The sequence below is a fragment of the Microtus ochrogaster genome, linkage group LG1 (genome assembly GCF_000317375.1).
Source record: "Microtus ochrogaster isolate Prairie Vole_2 linkage group LG1, MicOch1.0, whole genome shotgun sequence".
Taxonomy (NCBI): Eukaryota; Metazoa; Chordata; class Mammalia; order Rodentia; family Cricetidae; genus Microtus; species Microtus ochrogaster.
In genome coordinates this window covers 28,936,672-28,952,675 of record NC_022027.1, presented here as the reverse complement: position 1 = coordinate 28,952,675, position 16,004 = coordinate 28,936,672, and the positions used below count along the sequence as shown (strand labels likewise).

At 44.2% G+C, this 16,004-nt stretch overlaps 1 protein-coding gene across 9 annotated transcripts in view; it reads left to right on the top strand.

Moving 5' to 3' along the window:
• Positions 1–16,004, top strand: part of Fryl (FRY like transcription coactivator) — a 219,096-nt gene that overhangs the window by 104,464 nt on the left and 98,628 nt on the right. For all 9 annotated transcript variants that reach the window (XM_026785301.1, XM_026785300.1, XM_026785299.1 and 6 more), the window contains 4 exons: positions 4,442–4,641; positions 10,458–10,511; positions 13,462–13,601; positions 14,917–15,013. In XM_026785301.1, coding sequence (XP_026641102.1) covers positions 4,442–4,641; positions 10,458–10,511; positions 13,462–13,601; positions 14,917–15,013 — 491 coding nt within the window. The remainder of the gene's footprint in view (positions 1–4,441; positions 4,642–10,457; positions 10,512–13,461; positions 13,602–14,916; positions 15,014–16,004) is intronic.

The window sequence follows — 16,004 nt, the reverse complement described above, 5'->3', positions numbered from 1 at the left end:
CCTGTTCTGTTTTCTCCGCCTACCTAAGGGTTGGCCTATGAAATGGGCCTAGGCAGTTTCTTTATTAATAAGAAATCATTCCCACATCATCACATAAATCCCTATATAAATGTGTGAACTGTATGTATCTGAGGTGTATGAACCTGTACCTACAGAGGGGCATGTTGTGTGTGTGTGTGTGTGCGCGCGCGCACGCGCACGTGCATACATGTACATGAGTGCATGAATGTGGGTGTGAAGACCAGAGGTCAGTGTTGGGTACCTTCCTAGCTTACCTCCCACCTTATTTTTGAGCAAGTCTCTCACTGAACCTGGAGCGCCCTGATTTGGGTGAGGCTGGCCTGCCAGTGAGCTGCAGGGACACAGCTGTCTCTGCCCACCCCCAGAACTGGCATCACAGATACACACCTCCATACCTGGCATTACGTGGGTGCTGGGGATTGAAGTCTGGTCCTCAGGCTGAGAACAAGCCCTTTGCCTACTAAGCCATGCGTTCAAACAGCCCCAGAGCCCACTGTTAGAATGACCCCAGATACACATGGTTCAAGGGCTATGTCTCTTTTTATTTGCTTTTTACTCTTGTTTTATTAACATGACAGCTGTTTTATTGTGTATACTATATCAGCACAGTGCTATAGAGAATGAACTAAAGAATAAAAGTGCTTAGATATAAAACATTTAATTCTTGCTTTATTCTAATATAGGTATTTGTGGTCAATAGGTTTATATTCCAAGAGTGTTTAATGTGACATTGGATTCTTCCGTTTGTGATTCAAGTCTGGGCCATGTTCTTAAGACTTACACTTTAACATATGTGCTTTTATTCCTTCGTGGACAGGATTCTATAATTGCATGTAGAGAAATATTATTGTTTGGGCTGGAGAGATGACTCAGTTTATCCAGAGAACATGAGTTCAGTTCCCAGCACCTCTATTGGCTGACTTACAACAATCTGTATTTCCAGCTCCAGGGGAGGCAGCACCCTCTAGTGGCCTCACTGAGCACTGCATGAACAGACATACATAATTAAAAATTTAAATACTAGAATAAAGTTCCTTTTTAAATTTTTAAAATATTTAATATTAAAAAAATATTAACTTGCCGGGCGGTGGTGGCGCATGCCTTTAATCCCAGCACTTGGGAGGCAGAGGCAGGCGTATCTCTGGGCGTTCGAGGCCAGTCTGGTCTGCAAGAGCTAGTTCCAGGACAGGCTTCAAAGCTACAGAGAAACCTTGTCTCGAAACCCCCCCCCCCCAAAAAAAATTTTAACTCAAGCAGCCAAATGTCATGTGTATCTTGGCTAGGGTTTCTGTTAATGTGATAAAATACCATGACCAAAAGGTACTTGAGGATAGGTAAACGGTTTATTTCACTTCAGCTTACAGTAAACAGTCCATCCCTGGAGGAAGTCAGGGTAGAAAGCCAAGCACGGAAGGCCGGACCTGATGGCGAGGCCATGGAGGATACCTTTCGCCTACGGCCTTTCTCCCCATGGCTTGCTCTGTCCGGCCCTCCCAGCACTTTGACAGAAGACGAATGTCTAGTTCTTACTTGTTACTAGTAAATCAGTAAAACCGAGCATGACTTTGTGCTTCTTGGGCTCTTACGTACGTATCCCTTACCCTTGCTCATTATCTTCTGCCCTGTGGTCTATTTGAAGGAACTGGTGGTTTTCTAAGTCATCCATTTGTGCTTTGTGAATGACTATGAAAGTGATCAATTCTCTGTATGATATGCTGCAGTATTTGCCTGCCTCCCAGTTTGGTTGTGTGAATATATTCTTGTTGTTGTTGTTGTTTTAAATCTGAGGTTGTCTTTTGTATACTTTTTTCGTGCTGTTTCGTGTTTTTGGATCATATCATCTCAGTTGCTCGTGCAGCATTCCGTTAACTGTGCTATCAAAATTTAGGTTCTTTTCTAACCCTCTGTTATTAGGATGTTAAATGGCCTGACATTTCAACCAGATGACCCCTCCCCCCACACACACCCTTGTTTTGAGGTAAATACAACAACCGTTTGCTAAAAGCACACTAAAAGATAAACTGAAATATTGTTTTAACGTGCTTAATCATAAACATTTGGTATTCGTAAATTTTTGAGTTTTCAATGTAGAAATGAAGTTTTTCCCGGAACTTTGATTTCCTTGACACGTGTCTTTCACACGTCATGATCCCTGAGAGCAGAGGCTCTCAACCTCCTGATGCTGGGACCCTTTAGTACAGCTAGCTCCTCGTGTTGTGGTGACCCCCAGCCGTAACATTATTTCATTGCTACTTCATAATCATGACTGTGCTACTGCTTTGAACCCTAATGTAAAAATATGCAGGATCTGATCCTGCGTGATGCAGGGGCGCGATGCACAGGTTGAGATCCGCTGTCTTAGACCTTTTACCACGGTACCGTTCGAAGCGAGTAGACCGCAGTGACGGCCGTTTAAGATGACAAGTGTCTGCGGCTCTTACGGGGCCAAAAATAATTTCTAGAAATTTAAGATCTGCAGCTATTTCCACAGTGACACTTGTTGACGGGTTCCCTCCTTGATAATGCACAATGTTGGGCCGTGACGCGTCGGAGACAAGCAGGTCGTTGTTGGAATAATGTGTGCTCTGTTCCAGGGACTGCGAATTTTTCTCGTGGATTGTTTTTATGATACAATTTTAATTCTAGAATACAAAATGTGTTTTGACTTGGTGCTAATAAAAGGTGTTTGTTTTTTGGTTCGATATTAGCAGTTTGTAGATTATTGCAATATTTTTGGAAAATTTATTTTGCAAGTAAATTCTCCCATGCTGTATTTTATAGAGCAGGTTTTTTTTTTAAATTTTTTGAGATGCCCTCCCCCACCTCCATCACTGTGTGGCACAGGCTGGCTTAGCGACCGCTTTCCCACCCCACTGGTCTCAAACTCATGACCCTGACTCCTTCAGCCTTGTGAGTGCGGAATTGCAGGCATTCAATGCCCCACTTAGACTCAGTTCTTCTTTGACCTAAAAATGCAATTTAGGCTTTGAATCAATATCTTTTGGGGCAAATTTCATATCGTAATATATACATTCATAGCTATTCAGTGTTTGAGTCACTGTGTTCTGCTTCCCCGTTTTAGGGACGGAGTTAATCCAATGACAGCCCCTTCTATGGAGAGGACAGGAGCTGGAGATGAGTTGGTAGAAGAGAAGCACAGACTTCTGTGTGGGCATGCCAGGCCAGGAGAAGTCATGCCTGCTGCTGTAGAGTAGTTTGTATTAAGCCTCAGGCTGGGTAGAAGGACGTGACCGGTTGAGTTATAGGCAGTTGTGAGGTAGGCTTGCAGGGTTTCCTTCCAGCCCCCATAGGCCTTACTCCTTCCAGAGAGCACATTGTCTGAGTTAGACGGCCCAGCGTCCTCTGAGACGGTCATTGAGATACTGTGAGTTACTGTTGGTTCCTGCACCTCACATCAGCAGCACAGGAACTAGACAAAGCCCAGAGCCTTTCCTTTCCACATCCTCTGTACCAAGCTCGGTCATCTCACTTGGATTTCTGGGCTGGCATCCCTGGTGCCGTGTCTGGGTTTCTCAGACTCCTTCTCCAGAGGAGCCAGAGAGGTTTACAGGGACAAGTCAGATCCCACCCCTCCCCACTGTGAAAGGTTCTTCACGGGGTCCTAAAGGGCCCTCTGTGTTTCGCGGGCTGACCCTCCTCTCATCCCCCTCCACCCCAGGCCCGCCCTTGTCCATCTGTCCACATGTGTTCAGTCCCCACTGCTTTGTTCTGCTCCTCTTTCCATCGTCTAGGCCTGCGCCTAGGTGTGGCTTCTTCAGCTTTCCTGCGCATGCTTCCTGAGGTATCACCTTTCGGCTCCCAATCCCGCTCCTGTTTCATGTACTTGTTTTGCTTTCTCTTTAATTTTCTTCATTACTCTAGCACAGTGGTTCTCAACCTTGCTGATGCTTCAGCCCTTTAACACAGTTCCTCGTGTTGTGGTGACCTCCCCCCCACCATAAAATTATTTTTGTTGCTGCTTTATAACTGTGAATTTGCTGTTATTAAGAATCATAATGTAAATATTTTTGGAGATAGAGGTTTGCCAAAGGGGTCGCGACCCCCAGGTTGAGAACCACTTCTCTGGACCATCTGACCAGAGTCCAGTTATTCAATAAGTATTTGTCATGCACCTGCGGTGTGCCAGGTACTTCTAGGTTCAGAGGAATCATCTAGGCCCACACAGAGCAGATGAGAATGCCTGACGTTTTGGAAGTCACCTGAACAAAGTGGAGAAATTGCAGTGCATAGTAAACACGGCATGGGGCTAGGCAGATGTTAGAGCAGCAAGCCTGGAAAGGGATTCAGGGAGAACGGAGATGGGGAGGGGTTGGCGCAGTGCGAGTTCCGTGAGGTGGATGGAGTAGGCTCTGCGGAGCCGGTTATTCATACAGGGCTCTTTTGTTTCTCTGACTTTTAGCTTCAGCTCCAGTCAGCAAAGTGAATAAGTTCTGCGCTGCCTCCAGCCTGCATCCCACTTCGGGAAGAAAGAAGAGCATCATGTCAAACATCACGATTGACCCCGATGTCAAGCCTGGTGAATATGTCATCAAGAGCCTCTTTGCAGAATTTGCTGTTCAAGCTGAAAAGAAAATTGAAGTTGTAATGGCCGAACCCTTGGTGAGTAGAACTGTCTATAAATCTCATTTCTTTCTTTCTTTTTTTTTTTAACTTTTGCATTAGCTGGTATAATACGAATTTTTGAAAGGGAATAATAGCCTTGAACACATTTAAGGGCTAGGATTGTTGTAAAGTGCTGATCCTGACAGCAGCAGTGGCTTCAGAATCCGCTCTGATAAATTCTTAGAGGTAAGTAAGGGAAAGACGTGGCTGCACAGGTGGAAATCGCGTGGCTCAGTAAAACCTAACAAGACCGGAAAGAGAAGCTGGACTGTTCTACAGATTGGTGTAAAGGCTATAGCAAACTTACCCTAGTGAGCATCTCATTCTTTGAATTATGATTTTTGAATCAGGGTCTCACGTGGTTCAGGTTGGCCTTGAACTTGCCTTGTTGCCAGAGATGACCCTGAACCCCTGACCCAACTGTGCTTTCCGAGTGCGAGGATTGGAGACGTGAGCCACCGTAGCTGACGTTACACATCTCTACACTGATGTTACATGAAAAGTGATCAGGGGCTGTGATGAGGAGCACTGCCAAAAATAAATGTGTGGGTAAGATCCTGCAGTTAAGAGACCGGGCTCGTGAGAGAGAGCACAGCCAGCTACGCAAGGAGACAATCGTTCATCGTTTGGGCTGCTGTGAACCAGGACCTTAAAAGCAGAAGAGAGAGCAGTAGCAGACTCAGTGGCATTTGAGGTGGATTAAGCAGGAGCAGCCCTGGAGTTAGTTAAGAGTGGCAGTTGTTTGGGATCTTAGAAGGTGGCAGTGCCCTGACTTGGCTCTCTCTTGAAGCCCTTAGGTGAAGAAGAGCATTTTTCGTTTGAGTGTATTAGAGTTACTGGCGATCTGGCCACGTGAAGTGGCTTGATTGGTGGTTGGGAATTCTTCTGGAGATCTCCTAAGAGATGGGGATTGTTGGCATCTTCGACCTTGAAGCTGAAAGAAGGCTGATATCATAAGGACCGAGTAGACATACCGTTGCCAAGTACACAGACAGTCGGAATTAAATGAAGCGAGGTGATTGGATTTGTGTAAGGCAGCCTGGTCGTTAAGAGAACAGGCTTAGCTTTGGGATGTTAGTTGGTGAGGTAGCACTGGGGGTGCAGATGGCACGCGCGCACACACACACACACACACGCACGCACGCGCGCGCGCGCGCGCTCTTCCCATGTAGTCACTGGGATGGGCTCTGTCAGCTCTTCCTCTAGAGGCCACTCAGGGTCTCATGGGAGGACCTGCAGTATCCTGAATGGGACAGTTTTGGTTTTGGATAGTGTTCTGAGTCCTTGTTCCTACTTTGAAGAGGCCTGTGAAGACCATGGCAACTCTCATAAAGGAAAGTAGTAATTGGGACCTTGCTTACGGTTTCAGAGGCTTGGTTCATTATCATAGTGAGGAGCACGGTCAAGCATGGCAGACATGGTGCTGAAGAAGCACTTGAGAGCTGCGTCCTAATCAGAGAGTGAGAGAGAGAGACAGAGACGGGGCCTGGCATAGGTTTTTGAACCCTCAAGCCCATTTCCAGTGGCATACTTCTCCAACAACGCCACACCTTCTCCAAAAAGCCACACCTCCAAACTGTCTCTAATAGTGTCTCTTCTGATATAGGAGCCGGTGTGTTCCATTCTTGTTCAGCCCACCACAGCCAGCGTGGTGGGGGCTTGGCTGTAATTAATCACCCGTCTTTGGGGTGAGACCTCATCTACAGCTGTATTCTCACAGCTGGGACCTCTCCATTTTGTCCTTTGCTAAGGAAGACAGGTGCCCTGTGTCTACTGTGAAAGTATTACTACCCCCCAAATTTAGGTGGGTCTGAAGGAGACTCTAAAGCTCATTCAGACACTCCTTCAAAACACTTGTCCAGCCAGCCCTTTCCCCAGCCCCCACTGAGAGAAGATCTCATGCCTTCCAGACTGACTTCATGGAGCTACATATGGAGCTACAGAGCTCCATATGTAGACAGCAATGATCTTGAACTTCTGATCCTCCTGCCTCATCTAAAGGGCATCCTTGAGGTATGCATCCTCTGGTTTATGTGGATTTGGAAGTTGCATCCTGGGTTTTGTGCCTGATGGGTCAGCACTGTGCTGCATCTCCAACCCTCTTGGTTTTGTCTTCACTCTGGTTCTTTTGGAATACCCCAGTTCTTCAAGTCCTGAGCCCTTTGGTGGTTCTTTTGGGGATACCCCAGTTCTCCAAGTCCTGAGCCCTTTGAAGCCCAAGAACGTCACCTGGGTTACCTTTCCTTCACTTCCTACCAGCAATCTTCCCTGTGGCTGGGCTCAGATGTCATTGTCTCCTCAGTCATTTCTGAAATCTGTCCCCTCCCATCCTTACCTGTTCTTCACATGGATTCCTGCTGTGCTCTCAGTTTGTGGTCAGCTGCGTGAGAGTGGGGATCACTTCTGGTTTTTTCGTGGTTGAATCTCCAGAGTATAAGGCACTCAGCATGCCGCTGGACGGGGTGACTGGTGGCCCAAGGCAGGAACATACATCATTGAAGGTGGGGACTCATTGTTTTCCCTAATTTATATCCCCAATACATCATAGTGCCTGGCTTTTAGAATCTAGGGCTAGAGCATGGACAATGCACACAGTGGGAGCGAAGCAAGACAGAATAAAGAGGGGGAAAAAAACTCCCTTTTTTTGTCCTTTGTCTGTTGAAGCATACAGTCCACAAAATATAGCCATCATATAGATTTCTCCCTCAGAGAACAAATACTATATTTTTGTGAAAGAACAAATTAACATTTCTGTAATATACTTCCTGCCTTATATCATAGGTGGTAAACTTTTATGGCAAAATCTAAACAGTCACAGACTTTCGTTTTTGTAGTCTTATGTTTTACTGGTATATATTAACTATACACAATACTGGTCTCATCATACCGTCTTCATCTGTACCCCATCATGATGTCTTTTGGTCATTCTCACTCCGCACTGCCCTTTTGTCCCGTTCTCCATAACTAATCCTTCCTCCTCCAAACTAATCTCCCCTTTGCTTTCATATTTTTGTTTTTATTAATAACCCAGTGAGTTTCCTTAGAGCTGCTTACAGGAGCACGGGCACCGTACCAGAGGCTACACCCTGGAAGAAAATGATTTCCTTTCGTTAACCGTGAGCTCCTTGCGCGTGTTCTCAGGCTTGGAGCATCCTGCTTCCTTTTGGTGGTGTCAGGCATCACATCCAGGGCTGTGTGTGTGGGAAGCACACACTCTATACCACAGAGCTATATCCCCAGCTCCGGTGTAAAACCTTTTGATGTATGCTATCAGCCTCTCTTATACTGAACACCTAGTCTAAATATATAAAACGAACATTACTGGAATCCGGAAAGTTTTAGATAGGAAACGCCTGTCTAAATAGTTCAGTTCAAATTCACTCAACATTAAGACATTCCTTTCTTTTGCTTAGCAATTATAGTAAATTCTTCTAATTGGTTGGAAGGTATTGTTGTCTTTGTTGTTCTTAAACAGTAGAAGAAACTGTGGTCTTTACTCATCTTAGTTGACATCCTTTTGTAACTTTTTGCTTCTCACTGTTGGGGAATACGATATTCTGAAACTGTTTCTTCCATTCTGAGAGACTGGAACTTTCACTGGACCTCACAGTTAGAGTTAATAATAAGACTTAGGACTGCTGTCCTACTGTGTGTTCAGCCTCTTTAACCTGCCTTGAAGGGAAGAGTGTAACAGCCAACCTTCCTTGCCTTGGGTTTCCCTAAGCTAATGCATAGATACAATCTTAAGTTTGTACTCTCTCATGCCCCTGACCCTCAGTAATAAACTAGTGTTCTGATAAAACATTTGTGGGAAACAGCAAATAAGCCAAAAAATTTCTCATAAATGAATATCTACCATAAATATTGAACACAAGATACTGCTAGTGTTTGATAAACAGGGATGCTTGTAATACTGTTGTTATTTCGGTCAGTTGTGGCCAGTTAGAGTCAGTAACTTAATCCCTTGGAAACTCTGTTCAAGACTTTTGAACGATGTCCCTCATCCCTTCACCATGTGACGCTTTCTGCGCTGTTCAGTAAATACAGAGTGAGGTTCTTTGTTTGGAGCACGCCTATGCACACACAGATCCAACAAAACACAGGCATGGGGACAGAGTCACAAGACAGCCTTCAGGCAGGCACAGATTCAGACTCATACAGCAGACAGCCGGGCTGATGGAAGACAGAGGGAGACGACAGTGGAGAATTTCAGGCTGGGTTTGCTGGTGGTGCCTTGATTTCTTCAGTGCGGCATTGATGCATTATTGGTGACTGGGTTTATTCTTGATGTGTTCTAACCAACTGCAGTTGTCAAGATACAGAATTAACGAATCCTGCACATCTTTAAGACTTATTTCCATTTCGTTGGTATGTGTCTGTGTGTAGGCATGTGCACGTGAGTGAAGGTGCTTGCACAGGCCAGAGACATCCCCCGGAGGGAGAGCTAGCCGAGGTCGAATTGCCTGTAAAGCCTAGTCTGGGGGCTTTCACACCTCTGACCTCTGTTTGCTCCTGCACTCATGTGCAAATACACACATAAAATAAGTGGCTCAGCAATGAAGAGCACTGGCTGTTCTTCTAGAGGACCTGGGTTCAATTCCCAGCACCCACATGGCAGCTCACACCTGCCTGTTACTGCAGTTCCAAGACTTCTGACACCCTCACGCAGACATACATGCAGGCAAAACACCAATGCACATAAAATTAAAGATAAATAAATTATAAAATAATAAATCTGTTTTTAAAAATAGAGTTGATGTACAAAATGCCTATACCTCCACCAGCCCTCCTCGAAGAGGGAATAAATTATACACCGAGGAAAACTGACTTAGCAGCGTATGTACACCTAAATCATGTTTTGGGGAGGGAGGGGCAATAAACACATTTTCTAGAGCAGTGGCTCGCAGGCAGCCTACCCACCACTGTTTCTCTAAACAATTTCAGCCATAGAACTAGACAGTCCGCGCCACCCCACCTTAAACTAGCTCTTTTCTGAAAGCAGCACTTACTATTATGTTTATTTGTTTGATTTTTTTTTTTTCAAATGAGAAAAGCAAAGCACAGAGCTCTCAAGTCCTCCAGACAGCTTTCAAATCGAGCTACCTGGCCTCATAGGTCGTGGTCACCTTGCTGTATGAGGATGCCATTCATAAGCACTTATGTTCCCTACCCCCTCTCCCTTGAGACCGGACTCAATTTGTGCTCCATAAACTACACTGGCCTTGAGTTTACTGTATAGTTCAAGTTGGTCCCAAACTCCCTCCTGCCTTCTCCACCACCCCCCCCATACTGATGGCCTCCCACACAGTTGTCCTACCCCTGGACTGTATTCCCAACCTAGTCAGCACTGGTTGAACAAGCGAACATACTAATAAAAACATAATGATGCCATTTTAAATAGGTCCTTTGTTGAACTTTCTTTTTTTTTTTCTTTTTGAGACCAGGTTTCTCTTTATAGCCCTGACTGTCCTAGAACTCACTCTGTAGACCAGGCTGGCCTTGAACTCACAAAGATCCACCTGCCCTGCCTCCCCAGTCCTGGGATTAACGTTGTACACCACCACTGCCCCGCTAAACTTTCATTTTTTTTAGTCAAAGAATCGTTTGTCATAAATAGTGCTGTCTAGAGAGGGCTGTGACGTCCCGTGCATGACAGTATTGGAGTCATCTGCTTGGTGAGGCTTTCCTTTCTTTAAAGTGACCTACTGGAAAGTGACCACAAGCAAAATGAACTGTGAAGTCTAAATTGCTGATCACATGGAGGCCTCCTAGTGTTTTGTATTTAAACTGTATTGTTTGTGTTTTACTTACAGGAGAAGCTGTTATCTAGATCTCTTCAGAGGGGTGAAGATCTACAGTTTGACCAGGTACTGTCATTTGCGGGGAACACTCTTTCTTTGGGGAATTGTGTCTGTTCTAATAATCTAGCTTGCACGTGTCCCCCATTGAAAAAGTCTTTCGTCCTGTGTAGTGATCCTGTTTATTCCTAAATGGTAGGTTAGGTTCTCCCAAAATTGAGCAGTGAACTAACTGGCTTGACTTTTGTCTACTTAGCCCATCAAGACGTGTTGCTTTTCAATGCTGATGTCTTTAACATGCCTTTGAAAGTCTTCCCAGGGAGCTAACTAAATCCTTCCAGCTCATTTTATGGACCAGTTTTTTTCTACTATTTGTTTGTTTCTTTCTTGGAGACAGGTTCTCACTGTGTAGACCGGGCTGGCCTTGAACTCTATGAGATCCAAGGGTCTCTGCTTTTCAAATGTGGAGATTAAAAGATAATGTGCCACCATTCCTAGCCTAGGGATCTGGAACTTTTACATTATGCTACCTTACATTTTAACATTAATAATTTAACATTACCTTTTAATCTTTAACATATTTTCACCTGTCATGGTTCTTGGAAACCTGTATATAGAATTTCAGTATCTAAAATGTTCTTTTATTAATTCTGTCCCTTGTTGGCTCACATGTCTTTGTACCATATTCATTTTATTACATGTTGATTATTTATGATAACATCTGGTGTCGCCAAGACTCATGGACCCTTTATTCAAAGCCCCGTCTCTACTGATTCATTGGTATTATAGTGGCGAGCATGGCTGCCTTCCAAAATAATGTGTCTAGGAAAAGGAAGTGAACGCTGAGACTTGATCAACTGATCAGATAAAGCAGACTTTTAGGACTTCTGACTGGGACTCGCGAAAGTCCTGTGCTGCTGGATCCGACCACAGTTTTTTAAACCTTCATCACCAAGAGAGGGCTCTACAGTAGAGCACTGGCGTTTCCAACCCGTTCCCTAAGACACTTTTCCATATGCCTTGAGCGAGTAGACGCTGGCCTACAGAGAAACTCCACACAGGAAGGGAACTCCTAGTTTCTCAGTCCTTTGGGGGCTTGCTCTACTACAGAAGTAATGAGAACACTAGCATCTGGCTTCCTCAGTGAGCGCATAACCAGCGTTTGAACTCTGACAGTGCCATTTTCAGGAAAGTTTTCTGGGTTTTGTTTTTTGTTTTTAATGCAAATGGTCATTAAAGTCCTCAAATGAGTGCCAAATGGTTTGCTAAAGGAACAGTGTTGTGTGTGATCTGAGCTGTTTTAGTGTGTTTGTTAACAGGAACAGTGTTGTGTGTGATCTGAGCTGTTTTAGTGTGTTTGGCAGAACAGATGATGTTTCCTTCTTCTTTCTTAGATACTAAACGAAGTCTTATTTGAGCCACACTGCTCAGTTTAGCAAAATGTAATTTTTTTTAAAGCACATGAACAATAGGATTAAGATCTTGTTTTGACAAGAATTTCCCATATTACAAAACATATCCAATTATAGTAATCTATAGGCTATATAGATTACTATATACTATATATAAATGGAATCCAGCAGAAGTTAGAAATCATGAAGAGGCTTACAGGGCCTCAGTAACAAAAAGAAGACCATAGAATTAAGTAAACTATGCCATTCTTTTCTCTTTTCCTGGATAAACTTTATTTTGAAGTGTATAAATAACATGAAACACTAGGGAATTTATTTAAATTTTAGAGATACCACTTTCTCTTCGTTAAAAGACTTCCTATGGCCACAGGACTGAAGGAGCTCTGGACTACTCTTCTGCAGCTTGCTTAGATAAATCGACAGTGGTTCATGGAGCATGCTTGACTACATGCTCATTTTAAAATGTTAGTTTTTGAGGCAGTGGGTAGAATCGGATATAGAAATTCCTTGGAATCCTCAATGACACGTGACCTGGGGGCTACTCATTTTACCTAGTCTAGGAAAGTTGGGTTTAGTCAAGGGAGAAGCCAATGGCATTTCCCTCGAATTTGGTGTTACTCAGCTTTCTGTGCCGTGACAAAGAACCCAAGGTAATTGACTTGGATGGGAGAAAGCCTTGTATCAGAAGTTGCAGTTCATGGCGACTTGATCTTGTTGCTTCCTGCCTGTGAAGGCACAGTATAGCCTTGGTAGCTTGTGATGGTTCAGATTGTGGAAGGGGCCACAATCCCAACATTCCCTTCAAGAGCCTGCCCCCAGGCGATCCATTTCCTGCCATTTCCCATACCAGCCTGAGCCAGGCACTAACCCTTTGATACCCGAGCCTTCAAGGGACATTGCAGATACAAACCAGGGCATTCAGAGAGCATCAGGGACACACCACATTTTAGCAGGTGCCACATTCAACACATCGTTATAGCATCCATTCATGTGTCCTGGTCACAAGAATTTGTTCTTGCCGTGGCTCTGCCGTGTTATTTTGTGGATATCAGAATAATTATAGTTCTTCCGTGTCACCATAGTACATGATAAGACGGAGCCTTTTCCACCGTCCTCACGCAGTGTAATCTTCTTTGTCTCCAAATCTTATCAGCCGGAAACTGTAATGTTTTGGAGTCTCGTTCATATAAGCATTGACAGGCGGGTGGGGCAGGAGCAGAAATGCTTTGAAGGTGTGGGTAGAACGCTTATGAAAGGAAGCAGTGGTTCACCCGTGTACTTCGCTGCTCTCTGGGGATCGCCACAAGCGTAACCAGTGGCGTAGCAGACACGCTTGATCTTACACACACAAACGGCATGTGGCCGCCCAAAGATGGCAAGCTACTGAGCTAAACTGGATGGTTTGGGATAAAGTTTAATTGTGGCTAAAGCTTAAGCTGAGTTTTATTTCATCACATGGCCAAAGCCTTGGCTCATCTTTTAGCTCTGTGACTCGTTTTATATAAGTTCCTGTCTCCATGCGTGTCCAGGTGGGGGTTTGTGGAGCTGGGCGGCGGCTGCCCACTGCTGTTTTCTGTTGTTACACTTGGCTCTGTCTTGCGTTTCAGTTGATAAGCTCTATGAGCTCTGTAGCCGAGCACTGTCTCCCTTCCTTACTCCGAACCTTGTTTGACTGGTACCGACGCCAGAACGGAACTGAAGATGAACCCTACGAGTACAGGCCTAGGTCTAGCACGAAATCTAAGGGGTAAGTGGTTTGGTGAACTTCATTTTACCTGCGCTTGAGGGATTGATAGTGTTATCAAGCGGAGATTGTGTCATGTGGCTGCCGAGCATGGATTACTTTAGTTAGAAACAGTATAGGTTGAGTTTATGCCCATGTGTGTGGCAGTAAGAATGAAGGTGAGTCATGCTTACACTTTAATCATCTATTGTATCTGATGAAGGCTTGGGGTATCCACACTGGGATAGTCAGCAGAAAGAGATCTCAGGAGAGTCATCCCAGAATTCAGTGCGGAGCTGGTAAAGACAGTTAAGGTGTGGTGCCAACTTTGAGAAAGCCCAGCTTGTTTGTACAGGGAAGCCCTGCAGTACAGTGAGAACGAAAGAATTGGTACCCAAAGAGCTTGTCTTCTGTCTCCAAACTTCCCAAAGGATCTTGGGTTACATAGAACATCATCATTCAGGTGACGGCTGGCAGCTTAGTACTATACTTTGGTGTGTGTCCCATGTAAAGATTCACCTTAGGTGTGTGAGAAAGTTACCCCACATTGTGTTTTCATCTAGAAGAGTTAGTACTTTTGCTTAGTTCATAACAACAGTAACAACAAAATGCTGTGGGATTCCCCTCTGCATGCATGAATACCATTGGTTAGTAAAGAAACTGTCTTGGGCCTGCACAGGGAATAGAGGTAGGTGGGGAAAACTAGACTGAATGCTGGGAGAAAGAAGGAGGAGTTAGAGAGAAGCCATGTAGCCCCGCCAGAGAAAGACACCAGAACTTTAGCCGGTAAGCCACAGCCATGTGACTATACAATGATTAATGGAGATGGGTTCTATTAAGATGTAAGAGTTAGCCGATAAGAAGCTAGAGCTAATGGGCCAAGCAGTGATTTAAGTAATGTAGTTTCTGTGTGATTATTTCTGGGGTCTGAGCTGCTGGGTGGTCAGGAAACAAACAAGTGGCCGTCCTATAACAACAAAAAGCTACCAATGAAATATGAAGCCCTACTAGGTTTTCTGATGAAACTTAAAGTATTTTTCTTCTTGCCAATTCTTCTATTAGGACAAATTCTATTAGATAGAACAGTGAGGCACATATTTAAAGAGTCAATGTAAAAAAAAAATGACAGAATATGCCATTCATGTAGTTTTTGAAGCAAAGTCCCCATTGCATTCAGTGCTGGGAATAAACCCCCGTCCCCCACAGGCCACAGACGCACTCAGTCATGCACACTTGAGCTAGGGAGGAATGTAGGAAACAGCACGAACCAACCTCTACACGGGAGCCACTTTAGAACCTGGAGGCCCCATGTGGTTCTCATGTTGGCTTGTTGTTTCAGGGATGAGCAGCATCGTGAAAGAGATTATCTACTAGAGCGGCGGGACCTAGCTGTAGACTTCATCTTTTGTTTAGTTTTGGTTGAAGTTCTAAAGCAGGTAAGTGCCTTGTATCTCACAAGTCAGAATCTCCCGCTGTGTGCTGTGCCTTCGTGTTTCACGGCCTTCATTTAGGACATTATCACTGATTCCGGCCCATACAGTCTTCAGATCATTTAACTTAAGTACGTGTCTTTCCATTGCCGAGGCTCGCTTGCTCTGTGCCTGTCTGTCTCTGTTCTTTTTACCTTCTATATGCCATCCAAGATGCAGGATCATATTAGCAGGGATGAGCTAAATGGACTTTTAGCTCTAAGCACTGTCTGCCCCTCATTCCACTACTTAATCTCCTTTTTCTCCCACTTAATTTCCATGAGGTGTAAGTAAAAAAAAAAAATGCTAGACATGTCATTTGTTAAAAATTAATAAAGGTGTGCATACAAGTATACCTGTATTTATCTGACGATTTTTTAAAGTTTATAGTCTTTAAGACATATGTTATTAAAGGATCATCCATGTATTTCTAGCTGTGGACTGTGGTTGGAGAAGAAAAAAGAACACATTTTGTGAATGATGTGTTTGGACAGGAGTTTCATTTTTGTTACTTTGGATGGGAAGTAAAAGAAGAGCAGATGCCAAATCTAAAAGTAACATGCACTCTGCTTTGATTTAGTTAACGTAATATATGCTTGGATTATAGGATCATTTATGCTTTGTGTTTCTTTTACATTGTGTATGAACAGGCATTTATTTGAGAGCCGGAAATCTGAAAATAAAAAGCATAACAAAGACATAAAAAAGATGAGTGAGTTCATCAGCAGTCAAAGTCACCTTACACATTCAGTCGAAGTATATATTTTGTAAGGTGCTTTTGTTTGTTTGTTTTTGATGTTGTTGTTTTAGTAGATCTGGGAATCAGATTTCCTCTGTGTGACTGCACTAACAGGCCAGGTTTGGTTTCTCTGATCTCTGAGTGTGGCCCGGATGCCATGATGCTGAAGCCAAAGTAACTGGGACAGCAGCGGAGAGAAAGGGTCCTGGTGAACTTGAC